The sequence below is a fragment of the Neovison vison genome, chromosome 12 (assembly GCF_020171115.1).
Source record: "Neovison vison isolate M4711 chromosome 12, ASM_NN_V1, whole genome shotgun sequence".
NCBI classification, from domain to species: Eukaryota; Metazoa; Chordata; class Mammalia; order Carnivora; family Mustelidae; genus Neogale; species Neogale vison.
In genome coordinates, this window is record NC_058102.1 from 62,127,704 (window position 1) to 62,146,148 (window position 18,445).

Genomic DNA, 18,445 nt, shown 5'->3' on the forward strand with positions numbered 1-18,445 from the left:
AGATACTGGAAAAATGAAAATATGTTATTTAACATCTATTAACCCTGCTATTTCGTGGTGCAGAATATCTGTATTTTCTTACGCCTTGTTATTAAGAGGAATCCTTTCTCCCTTATACTTCCTTCTTCGATTCTGATTCAGTCTCTCCCTTTCTCTGCATAATCTGATCGCAGAAGTAGTAGGGAGAGAGGGATAATACCCAGGGAATTCTTAAGCAGTATATGACATCATAATGGCAGAACTCTAAGACTAAATAGACAGTGGGTAGACCAGAACTGGAAATTCTGTATGTGTTGATTCTGATCTCTTGGCCTATCCAATGCCTAGACATTATTATCATGGTTTTCCTATTTCTTACTAGTAACTAATCTGTCCCTTTTTGCTGTTTTCACTCATCTCCGCCTTAACTGTGGAAGTTCTCTGGTTTTGTTTTTTAAGCGGACTAAACGCCCAACACGGGGCTTGATCTCATGACCCTGAGATCAAGACCTGAGCTGAGATTAAGAGTCAGACACTTAATTGACTGAGCCACCTAGACGCCCCAGAAGTTTTCTGGTTTTCAGTATTCCCTCCTCTGAGCATTCACCTACACATCATTTTACTAGTTGTCTCTAGCCCCTGGATTTCTCCCAGAAAACAGAGTCTGTGATGTGGGCGTTTTGATTTGCGCTTGTTCTCAGGAAGTTTATTTTGGGAAGTGATACCAAGGTATAGAAGTAGAGAGAGTGAGCAAGGAAGGAAGGAATATATTATAAACTGCCATACACACCTTGGGCCTCATCTGACTGATACTTGTTGATGAAACACTGCGGAATTGCCCAGCTGAACAGAAGGAGGAGTGCCCATCCTGTACTGGCCGCCATCTTCCTTGGCAAAGGCTACCTCTCGAGACTAACTCTCCAGCATACTGAGGTGACGCATACACGAGCACCCAGTGGGTTCCCATGCATAAAGTGGGTGTTGGCTCAGCAAGAGCGGAAATAAAAGATGGGCTAATAGGATGTAGAGAGGGGCACAAAAAGTATCCAAAACACGTTACTGCCTTTCTAGTTACATGTTTCTAGTTGCTCGTAGCAACTTGCACTTGGACCGTCTGCCTTCAGTACAGTCCCAGTGTGTCCAAAATTTGGATTGTCATCTTATCCTTCAGTTCCCTGACCAAAAAACTAAAAGCAAAAATGGTTCAAACTATTGTTCCCTTTTAACATCATTGGTGTAGTATTTATTGAGCTCATCATCCTTGGAGAAGAGTTCCCTGACTTTGAGAAGGGTCAGGACCTTTATTTTAGCTATTGCCTTAGGTTTAGAATTCAAAGGGGTTTAAGCCCTCAAGGGAAAAGAAAAAAGGGAGACCCAGTCTACTCCTCCAGCTATGGGCAAGAGAACCTGACACCAGTCTTGGATGGTCTGATTGCCTAGACGATGAAAAGAAAAACCAATAGCAGCCTACCTAGAAGGATCTAAGATATGACAGTCCTGTTCTGCCACTCTAAGGGTAGAAATTATACACATGTATTAAAATAGAAGAATTAAATCAGACAGCTTCCTGGAGTTACAGTATGTTCTCCTACTGTTTTATCTCCCAACACCATCACAATTAAAGTTTAAAATACCATGAAACCTTGATGGAGCACCTGGGTGTCTCAGTGGATTAAGGCTCTACCTTCGGCTCAGATCATGATCTCTGGTCCTGGGATCGAGCCCTACATTTGGGCTCTCTGCTCAGCAGGGAGCCTGCTTCCCCCTCTCTCTGCCTGCCTCTCTGCCTACTTGAGATCAGTCTTTCAAATAAATAAATAAAATATTTTTTAAAAATACCATGAAACTTGGGGGCGCCTGGGTGGCTCAGTGGGTTAAGCCGCTGCCTTCGGCTCAGGTCATGATCTCAGGGTCCTGGGATCGAGTCCCGCATCGGGCTCTCTGCTCAGCGGGGAGCCTGCTTCCTCCTCTCTCTCTCTGCCTGCCTCTCTGCCTACTTGTGATCTCTCTCTGTCAAATAAATAAATAAAATCTTTAAAAAAAAAACAAAACCATGAAACTTGAATTTAAAGTCCTTTAAGAACATTTACTAAAAACAGGAAAATCATGATGTTCTTAGAACTATCTGAACAGGTATTTTAGATGAATACGTAATACCTGCATGGTGTTTATTCAGGATATTAGAGGCCATCATAACACCCTATATGTACTAATAAGCTCCTCATTACCATTTATAAAATTTTGGCCATATTAAAAGCACCTGCCACTCTGTGTCTTTCAGCTAACTCCAGAAATTTCACCAACCTTTTAATACAAAATAAGGTCTCTTTTCGATTTGTCATTCAAACCCTCACTCCTCTACCACCACCACCCCAACCTGTGAAACACTTCCTTCCCTCGAGCCCATTTTCTCCAGCCAGCAGCTCACTGTTTCTGAATGCTGCTTTAAAAGCAATCCCGTTCTCTACATCATGCATCTGCCCGGTCAGTACCTGTTGTCCAGAGCTTAAGTAACACACTGCAGTTTCCAGAGCACCGTACAGCATCCCACCCGGGCTGCTCATATACACATACTCTGTAGCATGTGGGCCAGTTGAATCTGTCCCCATAAGTCGGGATTAATACTTTGCCCCAAATCACATAGCTAGGATGAGTACATTGTATTAAGGAATTTTCTTTACTTTTTTTCTAAATCTGTTTGCCTTCCTTCAGAATTAACGGAGTTGTTCTTAACATTTTCTTACCTAACAAGATGGCAAAATGAAAACAATTTCCCCACCCCTCCTAAATGCATAATATTTATATAGTTCTATTTTGTATTTACCAAAGCAGATATTTTTGTAGCCCAAAGACTGTAGCTTTTCTTTCTATCTCATTTTTATTAATTTTTTTCAGAATGTTCATTCAGCAAAGATTTATGGAGCTCAGTATGTAAGGCAGGAAGTTAACTATAAATTCTATAGAGTTACTATAATTTTTTTTTTACTATAAATTCTATAAAGTAAAATTCTTTAATTATTTTCAAAGCCCAGGAAGGGAATAAAGTTGAACATAAAGGCCAAAATCATTTTTAAGATTGAACTAAGAGTATGATCATAAAGCGGATAAATCTTTAAATTAATGGTAGGAAATCTGCTATTCACTCCCAGTTGTAACTCAGAATACAATTCCTATTAATAAAACCCGGGTCCTTGTGTCTAGAAGATATTTTAACTTTGAGTTAAAGCACAAATATATTTTAGAGCAGATTTACCCACAGCCAAAACAAATAACCTTTTTTATTAACAAGAGATACCAGATTTTCACTCTTTTAATGTTTGTCCCTTTAAAATGATGGGGCACCTGGGTGACTCGGTCCGTTAAGTGTCTGACTTCAGCTCAGATCATGATTCCCAGGGTCCTGGGATTGAGCCCCTGCACCCTGCATCACACTCCCTGCTCAGCAGGGAGTCTGCTTCTCCTTCTTCCTCTGTCCCTTCCCCCTACTCCTTTTCTCTTGCCCTTTCTCTCTCAAATAAATCTTTTTTAAAAATTAAAAATGGTACCGTTAAAATACATGCAAAGAAGAGAAAAATACAACTGTATTAAACATTATACACACAATAATACATTTTTACAAAGTGGATTTTGAGTTCTTTAACTGTTTTTGGCTGCCTGTGAATCCCAGGAATAAAAATGGTAGTAACGTCAGATAATAATCTATTCCTTGAAGCTGAAGAGACAGTGGTTAAGAATGAGTCATTAGGGGCGCCTGGGTGGCTTGGTCATTAGCTCCTGGTTTCAGTTCAGGTCATGGTCCCAGGGTCCTGGAATCAAGCCCTGCATTGGGCTCCCTGCTTGACGGGAAGCCTGTTTCTCCCTCTCCTACCCCCACTGCTTGACTAGAAGCCTGCTTCTCCCTCTCCTACTCCCCCTGCTTGTGTTCCCTCTCTGACTGTGTCTCTCTCTATCAAATAAATAAATAAATATTTTTGAAAATAATAATAAAAAGAATGAGTCATAAAATCCTCTTAGTATAGTGGATATTTGATTTGTGACTTTGCTTTTTTATAGAGCATTAAAATGTCACCTTGGTTCATAAAATACAAAAAAAAAAAAAAAAAAAGAATGGGTCATTAAATAAGGAAAATAGTTTTAGCCACCAAAGTAAAAATCAGATCTATAAAGTTTATCCTAGAGCCAAAAGGATTTTAATTAAAAAAAAAAAAAAACTTAAAAGACTCTTGGTAAAAAAGGGTGAAACTCACTGTGGATAAATTATATAACTAAATTATTTAGAAAGACATTACCTGAGACCTTCAGAGTTTCCTTCAGAATATACCAGAGGTATATATTTCTCGAAGTGCGGGCTCTAAAAACCCAGCAGGAAGTGATGTTGTGAGTACAGAGATTATCCTCTTTTTTTCCTGCTGGGCTCAGGGTATTTTTATAATGTTTCTCCATAAGTGGGCCTTATAATCGGTGGTCCTGAAGCCAATACTGACTGTATCATCATACAGTTTAGAAATGCTTCTGCTTTTTCCCTTAAGGGCGTGTCAGGTATGTTTGACTCCTATGTTAGTGTCCCAATTTGTTGTTCCTTTTTTGTTTTTCTTTTCTTAATCCATCTTTCTCCCTTGGAAAAGAAAAAGAGAAAATATTATATTGTCTAGCTGCATCTTTTAAAGTACCATTGATTCTTCTGAATATATAACAGTAGTAATACTTTCCCAAAGCTTTACTTTTAGAAAGCCTATATTGCATGGACAGTTTATTCAGATTGCTTTAAGATTTTCACAGTAATAGACCTCCAGCCCCATCAGTTATAAAGAGACTTATTTACATTCTTCTATTTAAAAAGTCACTTCAGATTTCCCTGCTCCCTGTTAAACAATGAATAGTTTCAATAGGTAGTCATACCCTTCAATCTCAGGTTCTTGGACTTTCAGATGTTCCTGGAGTGAGAGTGGAAGGCATTTACATTGTCATTATCTAAATGACCTGTTTATAAAGACCCCTGCATTCCTCAAAGCTTCACCCTAGGCATGTCAAATTCTTTAGCGTTTTAGTCTTGCCACACTTCTTAAGAGTTTATTGATCTAGACGCAGGAGGACATTCTTGAGAAATGAATTCTTCAGTGATTAGGCCATCAGGGGTTTTTGCTATTGTTAAGACAGATTCTCAACTTAAAAATTCTTTTCCTAAGAAGTCATTAAGAACTCGGGAAAAGTCCATTTTCCATTTAAATGGAAAATGACAGCACAGAAATGAGTCCTCTCATTGGTTATCAGGACAAAAGCTCTGTGGGGTAGAAAGGAGTCATCCAGGCTGCCTGCTCCCAAAAAGGAGGAAGCTGTTAGCACAGCATTCAGACTCAGACTCAATTACAAGACAGAGCTTGAACAAATGTTTTCCCCTTCTGGGAAGAAGATCCAGATCAGGGGAAAAATTACACTAAATTTACTTGTCTAGAATTTCTAAGCCTGCTGTCTAATATCATAGCCACTAGCCATATGTGACTACTTAAATTTACATTTAAAATAGTTACATTTTTATAAAAGTAAAATTCTCCCCCCCCCCCGCCGTCATACTAGCCACATTTAAAAGGGCTGAAGAGTCACATGGCTACAATTTTGGACTATACCAATATAGAACATTTTCATCATCAGAAAGTTCTATCGGACAACAAAACACAATTCTAGACAATTCATTATATAAACTTTGAAAGACCAATTAAGCCATTCCTTAACCACTTCTTATATTTAGAGGAGGATTCAAGAATTAATCTCCTCCAAGGATAAATTATATGAATGACTGTCTTGACTCTGCTCACTGCTAATCTTTCTCTTTTCTGTCATTTACCCCAAAATTATTCAGGAGCATTTATCTCATGAGTTAGAATATCCTGTTCCTTTTGCATTAGTAGCTCGTCTAATTTCCAAGATAAAGACTTGGAAACTGGTGTTTAGGAGTTGCTAAACAAATACGACAACTGGCAGTAGGATTCTTGACACCGCAGGTCCCCCATAACTCTGATGAGTCCACCAATATTATTAATAATGAGAGTCAGTTGATTTTTTTAAGGAGATTTAGTATGTTAATGATTTATCTCATATAAAGATAGTTGTTTTAATGTAGATGTAACACTTGCATTTAGATAATTAGTTTGGAATTTTTCATCTTTTGGTATTTGTGCAGATAGCTTGATTAACATTTAGTACTGACTCATCAAGACCCTGAAAAAATCTTTATTGGGAGACAGTTGAATTAGTCCTGAATTACTTGAGTTAGTGCCAAGATGGGACCATGGTCATGAAGCCTGATTTCCTGTCAGAACTATCGTGGACATCCTTCAGAAAGACAGAAAGCAAGTATAATTCTCAGGGCCCTCCTTTCCCGAATCCCCAGTCAGAATTGCCAGAGCCCAACCCTTGATACCGTGTTAAATGTCCATAGGTGATTTTTTTTTTCTTTTCCGTCAGGTTTGAGAACTATTGAGGTAAATGTATTTATCACAAGAAACACCAAAGACATAAAGCATAGTTTTTCTGAAATAAGAACACTGTCTTAGTGCTCTCTAACCTTTCTCAGGTATGGCACACATAGACAGTGATGGTATTTATACAGCACCTTGGCGGGAAGTGGAGGAGGTGCTATCAGGAGCATGTTCGGCCCTCTGAGGACTGAGGTGGTTCCTATCTGCACACACCTTTATCCCATTCCCTGCCCACAGGTGTCAGTTGGGAAGTTCTGTTCAAGATCCTAGGAAGTATGACATTGTTACATATGATTGTATTGAGAAGGTTTTTTGATGATGGGTTTTTAAGTCAAGGTATTTCCGATAGTAACATCAAAGTTTACTTTATGTTCATATTAGCCCAGCATCCCTCAAAACTGAGAGAGTCTGGAATTAAGTACCAGACTTTCTAGGTAGTTTTTCTAAACATTTGGACTTTTAAAAGCTTAAGTAAAATTATGTGGTTTTGTTGTAAACAAATACATTGACATTACCTAAGCGTATTTCTAAGACATTTCCACTTACGTTTTCTTTTTTTTTTTAAGATTTTATTTGACAGAGAGAGATCACAAGTAGGCAGAGAGGCAGGCAGAGAGAGAGAGGAGGAAGCAGGCTCCCTGTTGAGCAGAGAGCCTGATGCGGGACTTGATCCCAGGACCCTGAGATCATGACCTGAGCCGAAGGCCGCGGCTTAACCCACTGAGCCACCCAGGCGCCCCCCACTTACGTTTTCTTATATAAAATGATGAGTCTTATTAATAGTTTTATACTTTATCATAATTAGCTGAAACCTAAACTTATATTACCTATCACTTCAAACAAGGAATTGAAGTATTTGGAAGTGAAGCATTTAACTCATTTTCAAGTGAATCACTGAACACCTTCCATGTACTAATCAGTCTTTTTCTTACTCTGATTCCCTAAAACAAAAGACATCAGCTGTTAACCCCACTATCTTAATACCATCTAGGATCCTTGTATTCAAATCAGAAGAGAATTAATGGATTTTTTTTTAACTTGAGCATGAAATTCCAACTTGCCCATTGTATTATGCATTATGTATTTTTTATGTCATTATTTACTGCTTTAACTGAAAAGCTATCATAATGTTTACATAGCCAAAGTCAGGTGGAATATGCTGTTTCAGTGTAAGCTCTAGAAACAAGTTAGTTTCAGGGCACCTAGTTGGCTCAATCAGTTAAGCATCTTCCCTCAGCTAAGGTCATGATCCCGGGTCCTGGGATCGGGCTACCTGCTCAGTGGGAAGCATGCTGCTCCCTCTCCTGCTCCTGCTTGTGTGTGTGTCTTTCTCTGTGTCAAATAAATCAGCAAATAAAATCTTTAATAAAAAAGAAGCTAGTTTCCAAGTATTAAATATAGAATATTTGAGGGGTGTTTTAGTGAAAGGAACTGCTAGCCTGTTTCTAGAATATATTTGGAGTTAAAGCAGACCCAGTATTTCCAATTCAGTAAATCTGGAAATTGTGAAAATTCAGTCATATCAGTGAAATTGTTTAATAGGGACCAAACTCATTGTATGGGCTCCTGATGATTGCGTTCCGTTTCCAGCTGTCGCACACCACATGCAAAGAGAGAGCCACCACACACAGGACCACTCCCTTTCAAATCATGAACAGCCCACTGGCTAGCCGTCCTAACAGCTCTTGGTTAGGTAGATGCAGTGCCCTCAGAAAATCCAATATGATCTCACTGCTTCTGCCTTTCCGTAGATAGTCTTATCCCATCTCTTGAGTAATTATGGAATCATTATTAGTAAAATGGAATCCCAGGAAGTATATGAGCTGAAGAACAGGCACTGTTACCAAATTGTTTTACTTTAACACTATGAGAACATCATTGTTCTGGCAAAGGAATTTATAGACCATCCTGTCACTTTGGTATTTTAATGACATCAAAGATTCTCAAATTGTTCATTAGAATTACCTGGGAATCAGGGTATCTGTGTATTCTTTTCAAGTTCCTCAAGTGGTGTGTATGTGGGTTAAGAATCCCTGGTCTAAACTTGAATTTTGATTTCTCAAGTAATAATTTAAAGGGTAGAAACGGTATTACAGGTAGTTATGTATTTACAAATGTGTTGGGTAGCTTACTTTTTTAAATTAGTTAACATTTTTTCTAATAAATTTCTGATTTGGATACAGATTCCTAAGACAGAATAAAGGTTTATAAGAATTCTTCTAGATAAGGACCTTACTACACCAGACAAATCCAGTAGGTTTCTTCCCACCTTAATTCCCAGCCTTGAACATGATATGAACACATGGCGCTAATAAGATTTTTCTTAGCTTTGCATCGCCAAAGAGTATTTGCCAGAGGAAATGATTATTTCATTAATTTTGTTTATTTCATGTTTATATATTTTTATCCTTAACTCTTTAGTAATATTCTTTTAATTAGAAAATCAGTATCTACTCTGGGGAAAACTTGGGAAATGGAGAAAAGTATAGAGAAAGGGAAAAATAACTTGCAGTCCCACAATTCAAAATAATTACTGCTAACATTTTTATTCCTTTGTTGTACTAAATTGTCAGTTTCTAGGGATAACCTCTAATTTTAATACTCTAGGATTTGATATGTATGAAGTTTTTCATAATGAAAAATAGTCAATTTCTGAAATAATCTCTGAAACACTCTGCAATTTGTATAATTTAAACACTATTTTTGCTTTTAGTTTTTCTGTTCCTAAGTTAGGTTTTTCTTGCAAAAAAAACCCTTCTCAGTGTCCAAATATTTAATAAGCTTTGACATGTAAATCAGACAGACATTTTTAAATCACAAATATGACATCCCTTGATACACATGCATGTTCACCCTCTCAAAGTAGTCTACTAAATAAGTTGGGCTTGATTACCCTTCTGTACAAACCATATTGTCCCTTCAAGGAAATTTGCCAGCCTTAGAATATGAACATTTGTCCTTAATCTGTACTATATTGAAGCTCCACTTGGAGGTGTGAACCATGTTGACCTAGCCATTTGGCACAAGGGCCGATCAGTAGTGCCAGGTTTCCAAGACTCTATGGGCAGTTTCAGTTTGACCTTGAGTATCATTTACATTTGGATACTCTCTGATCTCTGTTACTTCTTACAACATTCATGCTCCTGACCTTCACCCAATGCAAAAAAATTTGAGTCCAGTATTATTTTGACTATTCCATGGTATGCTATTGGAAAAATAGTAATGATGGGATTGCTTGGAAAATTAAGATTTAAAATGGATAGGGACTTAAGCTTACTGTGTTATATAAAGTGTGTATCAATACAGTCAAACGAGTAAGACAAAACAAAAAACAGTTGTACTTAATCCAAGATCTACATTTGACTAAGATAACTAATGTTCCCTTAAAACATAAAAGGCACTTGAAGACTTAAAGAGGTCTTAAATTCCCAGGATAAAAGTTTTTTTTCTCCTAAAGTAAATTTACATCTGTAGTTATGTGTTTATAGGTTACTTTCCAACACTGTTAAAAAAAAATTACCCTGAGCTGCGTATCAACACATCTGTTTCTAGTGTACATGAAATGTCACCTGTAAATGCCTTGGTCCCTTACTAAATAGCGTTGCAGAGGAGAAAAAGAAGTTTAGGGCGCCTGGGTGGCTCAGTGGGTTAGGCCATTGCCTTCGGCTCAGGTCATGATCTCAGGGTCCTGGGATCGAGTCCCGCATCGGGCTCTCTGCTCAGCAGGGAGCCTGCTTCCTCCTCTCTCTCTCTGCCTGCCTCTCCATCTACTTGTGATTTCTCTCTGTCAAATAAATAAATAAAATCTTTTTTAAAAAAAAAGTTTGTATTTAAATGATATGCAGATGTTGAGATTTTTAAATAAATTATTTTTTTAATAAATTATTAGGTTGAATAAAACTTAAAAAAATTAAACCAGTCACCATTTTCAAATTTGACAATCAAAACATTTTATTGACATGAAATATTGGTAACTAGGCTGAAAATAAAATTGTCTAGATGTACCCTTTTCAGGATTTATCTTTTACTTCTATTCTGCATCTATTAGTCTCAAGATTAGTAAACTTATTGTAGATTTAATGGAATCCATAAAGTAGCATTTGTTAACTGTAATAAAATGCTTATTTTCTATAATTTGCAGGATGAAAATCATGTAAAGTACATGTTGCACATTACAATTATAAACAGACTTGTCTACATACAAATGGTACAATATCATTGGCCTTTTACTCTCTGTATATTATGATGATTCTCTTTTGAATGCTTTATCTCTTGAGTCCAGAACCTCCTAAAACAAATATTTTTCTAGAGGCAGTAATTAAGTACAACATTAGCTGGAAATGTGAAACATGGCTTCAGCCTTTTTAGGAACCAGGGAGATACATCGAGTCTTTTGCTCAATAAATTTTAGTTTGCATGTCCTTGAAATAATTCTGCATGTTGTGTTATACTGTAAGAAGATCCAAAGAAGACTGTGTACAGATGTCTATCAAAATTGACCTAAGTGAAATATGTGATTATCTAAATGACAAGATATATTGAATATTATAAAATTTTAATACAAGAAAACTAATATTTTTCTGATCAGTACCACAAAGAACTGAGTATTGTTTTAAGCTTTTTTACTAAATAAGTAATCAATTAAATGATACTGTTTTCTCCTTTTAAGTAGGTTTTCATCCTATAGTTTATTCTTTGAATAAGGCATGATGCTTTATCATCTGTCCTAGTATATGTAAGAATATTCATCCACTATATTCATTGTATTTATAAAGTAAAACCTAGTTGCAGCAATATTGCAATTAGTAAGCTTTTCTATAACCTGGGAAGTATTTTACAGCATTTAATACTTGCTTGAAATGGTTTATATAAGTTAAAATCTGTACAACCTTGAGGTAAAATGTAAACAACTGCACTATTAGGAAGATATTAAAGTAGAGGCTATATTTACAGTGTCGTCTTTCAAATCTAGCTGTGCTGTAAACTGATGTTTGCTGTATGCTCCTCCTGATTTGAAATAGATGAAAGAAAATGAACCTATTATCACCATGGTTCACACAATGATTGAGAACTCGGCGCTAAGACCCCAACTGTACCAGCAAGTAAGGTCTCGGACAGTGAATGATACTGCTTTATCATCTGCAAAATCCCTCAGTGACAGTTTTGGTTTACCCCCAGAGTTACTCATAACATTAGTGTTTTCTTATTTCATTTTTTTGTTTCTGTCTATTTGGAAAAATGCAATTCATCCATGCTTTTTAAGATGCTGCAGTATTCTTAGCATGGCTTTGCTGAACATTTTGCTGTTGAATATTAAGTGTGCCATTTTCCTGAAGTTTTTGTGCAGAGTATTTGATTGATACGTGCTTGGAGGTCTGCAGTACATTTGCAAAATTTTTACTAGATTGCCATTAATTTCGGTTAACTCTTAAAGCATTAGAACTGATTTCTAGGGAAAAGTTTAAAAAAATCTTTTTTTTTTTCCTTTTAGGGACAGCCCCCATCCCACCCTACCCCACCCCACTCTTAGGAATAGATAATATTTGTATGGGAGTTACTGAAATCTAGTTTCTATACTGTGGTATAGTAAGACCTAAAGAAAGCTACTTCTTGACATACTGGGAATATCTTCTCCCCGTATTCTTATCTGTCATTTTTGTGCTATCATATACATCATCTTACCTCATTCTTTTCCCTAACTGAAAATAGATGCCATGGAGCTGGCTGGCTTTAATTTAGGACCTTCGTAATCTGCAGATCTGCAAAAGAAGTCATTTTATACATTCCTATCCAGTTTTTTTTCTTTTAGGTTTTTTGGGTTTTGTTTTGGTTCTTTTTTTTTTTTTTTTGGTATTTCATGGTCTAAATGTTCTTAGCTGTGTGTTTTGCAACATCAGCTTCTTCCACTTCAACACCTTCAAATTACTGTGGCCTATGACCTGTTACAATACTTTAAAACTCATATAGAAGAAGAAAAATTAACTAACATGAAAAATGAATGTGTTTTGATTAAAATACAAAAAAGCACCTCGTAAAACAAAGCACCTTGAACTCTCTGGCTTTCCAGGCCTCTGGTTTGCTTTAGTCCAGCATCACTGATGGCGGCCGTATAGCGATTGGTAGGACTGTGAGGGGATTCTTATTTCTGAGCAAAGCTTTCTATCAATAAAGAAATGAAGTGTTAAATATTTAAAGTTAAACAGCTTTACTTTTCAAAGAAAAATGAAATCTTTGTATTTTAAAGTAACCGGATTGGAGAACCTTGACACTTCATTCCAAAATGCCACTGCTGAGAACCTTTAGCCCTTGTTCTGGAATTGATACCTTTCTCAGTGGTGACTGAAGCTGTCACTTTATCATTTTATATAATGCTAAATGACAAGAGATCAAAGGCATGTTGCTATAATAGGTTATATTTTCAGTAAGAATAATAGCCTGGGTTTTCAGTTTGGTTTGGATTGGCTTTTCTTTTTTATATTTATCAGTCATCAGGATTGATGATGCAAAAGTCATTGCTGATTGAAATTACCTAGTTGCACTAAAAGTTCTAACTGGAGTTCTCCCAAAGTGTGGCAGTATCTGAGAGCAGTCTTACATACTGGTGTCACTGACCAGAACTATAGATTTATATAAATATATTTCCTCATTATTATCTTTCCTTATTAAGTATATGAATACTTGAAAGAAAAAAACTGAAATTGTACAAAGAGATCTGAATGGCTAATAGCAGCACCCATTCGTGGGCATGAGATAGGCCACAGATCACCAGGTAATAATCCCTGTTGGCTCTCAGTCCTGTGTAGTTGAGGTGTCTTCAGGCAGTCCTTTTTTAAAAAATCAGCCATTAATAAAGTACTTAATTGTTACAGGACGCCACTGGTGGATAACAGTGACCTTCAAACTCACTTCCTAAACCCTGTTTATTAATTTGCATCAGTTGAAATTAGATCTTGTTTTTTTCTTCAGATTTCCATTACTATGTTCTTATCCAAAGGAAATCTTCATGGAAGTTTATATTGTACACTCTTACAATGTGCTTCTCTGACATTGCATCACAGGTTCCTGAAATACAACTGAAAATATAGTGTGATATCATGTTTTATGATCTGTTACTCTGAATCATAACCATTGGGGTTTCTCACTGGTGAACCTTTATGTTTGCATTTTCTTAGAAAAAGGAGGACATCAGAAAAATTACCTATGCGGGAATTTTTTTAGAATTGGTAATATAAAAAGGACCTAAAGCTGAATCAAAACAAATGCTAAATCAGTGCACATTGTGTTGAAAGATTCCTCTACATTTAATAATCATTCTACCATCTTTCACAATTACATTTTTGTACTAGAGTTTTTATAAAATAATAATAAATACTTGTTTTTAAAGGTACAGCTAATTTTAACAAATACCTACAGTCCTGTGAGCATTTTTTGAGTCCCCATAAAATGTCTAATTTTATCAGATATTTCCCCAAAGCCCTTTTTTGGGTTTACATATATATATTTATGAATTTTAAAATACATACATATGTATATTAAAAAGGATACTGTAGAAAGTTAGATTTTTATTAACAAGAGTAATTTAATGCCAGCCCCATGTTTTTAAGTATTGTTAGATATTTTATTATGAAGAAGCTCTTTCTAAATATAGTACATATCCTCATGTATGTATGTCAGTAATAAAGTTTGTATAATACACTTCTCAAATTGAAGCTTGAGCATGCCTCAGGCTTTTAAAATTCTACATAGCCCATTTTCATTTGCTTTTCTAGTGTCGTGAGGTACTTCAAAAAAAGGTATTCAAACACAGAATTTTTTTTTCTTTTGCTAGAGATGAGTTTGAAAACTGATGAAAAGTATTGCCATGAAACATGATTCGTATGCAGAACTTAATGAGAATATTCATGAAATTACTTTTTTCTTATTAGTAGGATTTTCATAATGATGAGTAAGTAAGCAAACTTCTTCAATTCTAGATTGAAATTTTTTAAGTAAGAAATTTTAAAGTTTTTAAAATTTAGTTAAAATTAGTTAAAAATTTTAGTTAAAATTAGTTTAAAATTTTTAAGTAAGAGATTTTTTAAGTAATCTATACCCATCTTAAGAAGAGCCTCAATAGGGGCACCTGGGGGGCTCAGTGGGTTAAGCCTCTGCCTTCAGCTGAGGTCATGGTCTCAGGGTCCTGGGATCGAGCCCCATGTCGGGCTCTCTGCTTGGCAGGGAGCCTGCTTCCCCCTCTCTCTGCCTGCCTCTCTGCCTACTTGTGATCTCTGTCTGTCAAATAAGTAAAATAAAATCTTTAAAAAAAAAAAAAGAAGAAGAGCCTCAGTAATTATTATCAGTTATGAAAAATAGGCCATGCTTAAAAGTTAATTATTTAAAGAATAATCTTGTTTCCTTATTCTTTCCTTCTGATAGCTAAAAGCAATATATCGTGCAAGGCTGATTATTTTAAGATTTTATTAGTGTCTAATAATATTTTTATTGAATAATTTGATAAAAAGTTTAAATAAATTTTTTAGTGGTACTAAAAATAGCTAAACAATGAAATAAATCTAACTTACTGTGCAGTATATTTATATGGCTATAAGGATCTATCACTCCTAAATGATAACACAATACACACTTTTTTATTAATTTGTCAACTGATGTGAAAATGAATATGCAGTAAGATTTCCTAAATAAAAACAGTATACTAAGGGATGCCTGGGTGACTCAGTTGGTTAAGCTGCTGCCTTCAACTCAGGTCGTGATCCCAGTGTCCTGTGATAGAGTTCCACGTGGGGTTCATTCTGGGCGGCAAGCCTGCTTTTCCCTCTGCCTGCCCTGCCTGCTGCTTCCCCGGCTTGTGCACTCGCGCGCGCTCTCGCTCGCTCTCTCTCTCTGACAAATAAATAAAAATCTCTTTTAAAAATAGTATACTAATAACCTAAATTTATATTACACATTGCTAAATTTCCATTTTAAAATCCTAGTCATTTTTCTGTTGACCCTGGGATATAGGATAGAATTCATATTTTAATCTAGGTATAACACTATTCACTAGTTACATCCAAATTTTACATTCCATGGTTTAGTAAAGCTGTTTTACATTTAACTTTAAATATTAAGTGTATTTGGACATTTTAGAAGCTAAAGGCTTTACATCTCTAACTTCTTATAAATGAGAAAATTTAATTTTGGCATTATCTTAATTTTTTATCCTGACTCTAAGCATTTTAAAACTTTGCATCACTTTTTTTTTTTTTTCCCCCAGAAAAGAGTACAAATTATTTTCTTGGATCTAGGTGCTTTAATTGAGAATGACATTTGACACTTTAGGACATATTCAGTGATCTTTATTTTAAAATAGTGCACAAGTATTCTGACTTTTGTCATTAAATTCATTTTTCATGTGATAATTCATTTCTATGAAAGTTTTGTTTAATCACTGCATACCCTTAAATAGTCACAGATTCATTTGCATGAGGATGTGAAAGTAATGTCTTGAAATGAAACATAAATCCAGGATTTTTTACTGTATGTTTGTAATGCTTACATTTTTAACCTCCTGATACCCACATTTCTAGATCAATTCAAAGTGACCTGCTGTTTAAATTATGCCTCCTTTTGAAGATGTAACTGGCAAGCAATATTTTAGAGTGGGGATATATAGTTATAACATTTTTTATCATTTTTATTCATTTATATGTGTTTACATGAAGTTTAATTTTCCAATCTAGAATATAGTGGGGATACATTACTCCCATCCCCACTTTGAGAAAAAGTGTGCCATTTAGTAAACACGCAATGAGCCCAAGTAAATTTTTCCTGCTGTGTTTTTGTAACTGTCTTAGCAGTCAGTATAAAGTCAAAAGACAAGAGAGCGTGAAATACTGCCTGCAGAAGCTATGATACCTGTGCTGTAACTGACGGGGATGGCTTTTGAAATCTTGATTAACACAAGCAGAAATGAAGATTTGTTTGACCAAAAGATATTGGGAAGAAGCCGTAGAAAGGATGTTTAAATGCATTAAACAGTAATTTCTTACAGTACCATAAGATAAATGGTGTCAATGAACACATATAAACTTTTTATGAAATTTGATTATCCATAGATTACAACATAGGCTTTCAGTTTTATGAGGTTTTGAATGAGTTTCCTCTTTTCAATTAAATCCATCCTTTTTCCCCATTATCTTTTAGTTCTTAAGACAGAAGAGCAAGATAAGTTTATATTGTGTATGTGTGTTTCTATATTATGTATATGTATACAGTTATGTTAAAGGTTTTGTTAATAAAGTTGTACTGAGATGTGTTGGCATTTGAGTGTACACATACACAGTTGTGTGATTATGTGTATACTGTGAAGGATGGTTTTGACTGCTGAAATATGCCTGGTTTGAATATTTGATTCAGTACAGTTGCTATGATTGTATTTTGTCAATTTTTCACTAAAATAATGTGTGTCTTACAAATGGAAAATGTAAGGTGCTGTATAATTTGTTTGACCAACTTATTTTGTTTGACAAGCTTAAGTTAACACCATTTTATGTATCTTGCATATTGTATCACTGTTAAATATTTTTCTACTTTTGTAATGATCTGTGTTTGAATTAAACTTCTTAAAGTATAAGAATCATTAAAATCCCATTTTTGTTATTGTTATATAAATCTAAAATGTTAACTATAGGCTAAATATTTTTTAATACTATTTTTAAACTTGCTCCCTGACCTTTTTTCCTATAGCTATCACAAGATGAATGTAGAGGCACGTTATATAAATACAGACCTGAAGAAGTGGATATCGATGTAAGTGTCAGTATACTATGTATCTTGTCAGTACTCTTGTTCTGTTCTCTGCCAAAAACACTGGAAATAAGCATGACAAAAACTTCCTCTTCCTCCCTTCCCTCTCAAATGACATCAAATAAAGTAGCGGTTTCTTCTTTTACACTTGGGGTAAATTAAATCATCATTCCTCTGTTCTGTAACAACCTCTTCCCCCATAATTAGCAGTTGAGCAGTCTAAGAATCACTTAAAGGAAAGTAAAAGACATTTCTAATCACAGAAAGTATGGAGGACTGGAGACAAAGTAAAATTGTCAGTCTTCTAGAGAAAGTATCAGCCTCTGAAAGTTCTGTCACTACTTCCTTTTTAAAATTTAGTCTTATTTTTATTGTATTTTAGATTGGTTGGCTTACAGCATTATATCTTCTCATTTCAGTATATTGTATTTGGTATAGCTTGAGTTTTGTCATCTAACAAAGATAGGTGGTCAGTTTAAGAGATACACAGCAAAGAAAATGAAGTCTCCAGTTTCTTGCCTACTTATCATTATGCAGTCAAGTTTGGGGCATATTTACAGGGTTTACTGTAGTATTGAAATTTTCATGGAGTATCCGCTGATTCTTTTATAATTAAAAAATTGGGGTAATACCAAAAATTTCAAACAAACTATTGAAAATGATTTTTTTTCTCCATTTAGCAAATTTATATTTGTATTATTGAAATTAGAAGCAATCTTTTGCTTACATTTTCTAAACATAAGAGCATAATTTTTAAAATATAAAAACAGAATCCAGTTGATATTTTCATTAAGGAGGTAAAACCACCCTGAAATAATTTAAAGTTAAATGAGACTGCTTGAGGGGCGCCTGGGTGGCTCAGTGGGTTAAGCCGCTGCCTTCGGCTCAGGTCATGATCTCAGGGTCCTGGGATCGAGTCTCTGCTCAGCAGGGAGCCTGCTTCCCCCTCTCTCTCTCTCTGCCTGCCTCTCTGTCTACTTGTGATTTCTCTCTGTCAAATAAATAAATAAAATCTTTAAAAAAAATTTTAAAAAAATGAGACTGCTTGATTACTAACAATATCTCGAATTACGTAGATTAAACTGTATGGTTGAAATGCTTTTTCACTTTATATGCATGTTCATTAAGCACTGTATCTTTAAAAGCTAATTTGGGGGCTCCTAGATGGGCTCAGTTAGCTCATCCACCTAACCAACTGGCTGGAG

At 35.5% G+C, this 18,445-nt stretch overlaps 1 protein-coding gene across 22 annotated transcripts in view; it reads left to right on the top strand.

The window, feature by feature from the left end:
* The window catches only part of PLEKHA5 (pleckstrin homology domain containing A5), a 237,755-nt gene that overhangs the window by 180,848 nt on the left and 38,462 nt on the right, over window positions 1-18,445 (top strand). For 10 of the 22 annotated variants that reach the window (XM_044227414.1, XM_044227415.1, XM_044227436.1 and 7 more), the window contains one exon: window positions 17,181-17,243. In XM_044227414.1, the coding sequence (XP_044083349.1) occupies window positions 17,181-17,243 (63 nt within the window). Of the gene's footprint in view, window positions 1-11,408; window positions 11,558-16,637; window positions 16,674-17,180; window positions 17,244-18,445 lie in introns of those variants that run through there. The other 12 variants (XM_044227409.1, XM_044227413.1, XM_044227410.1 and 9 more) reach the window with 4 other exon arrangements.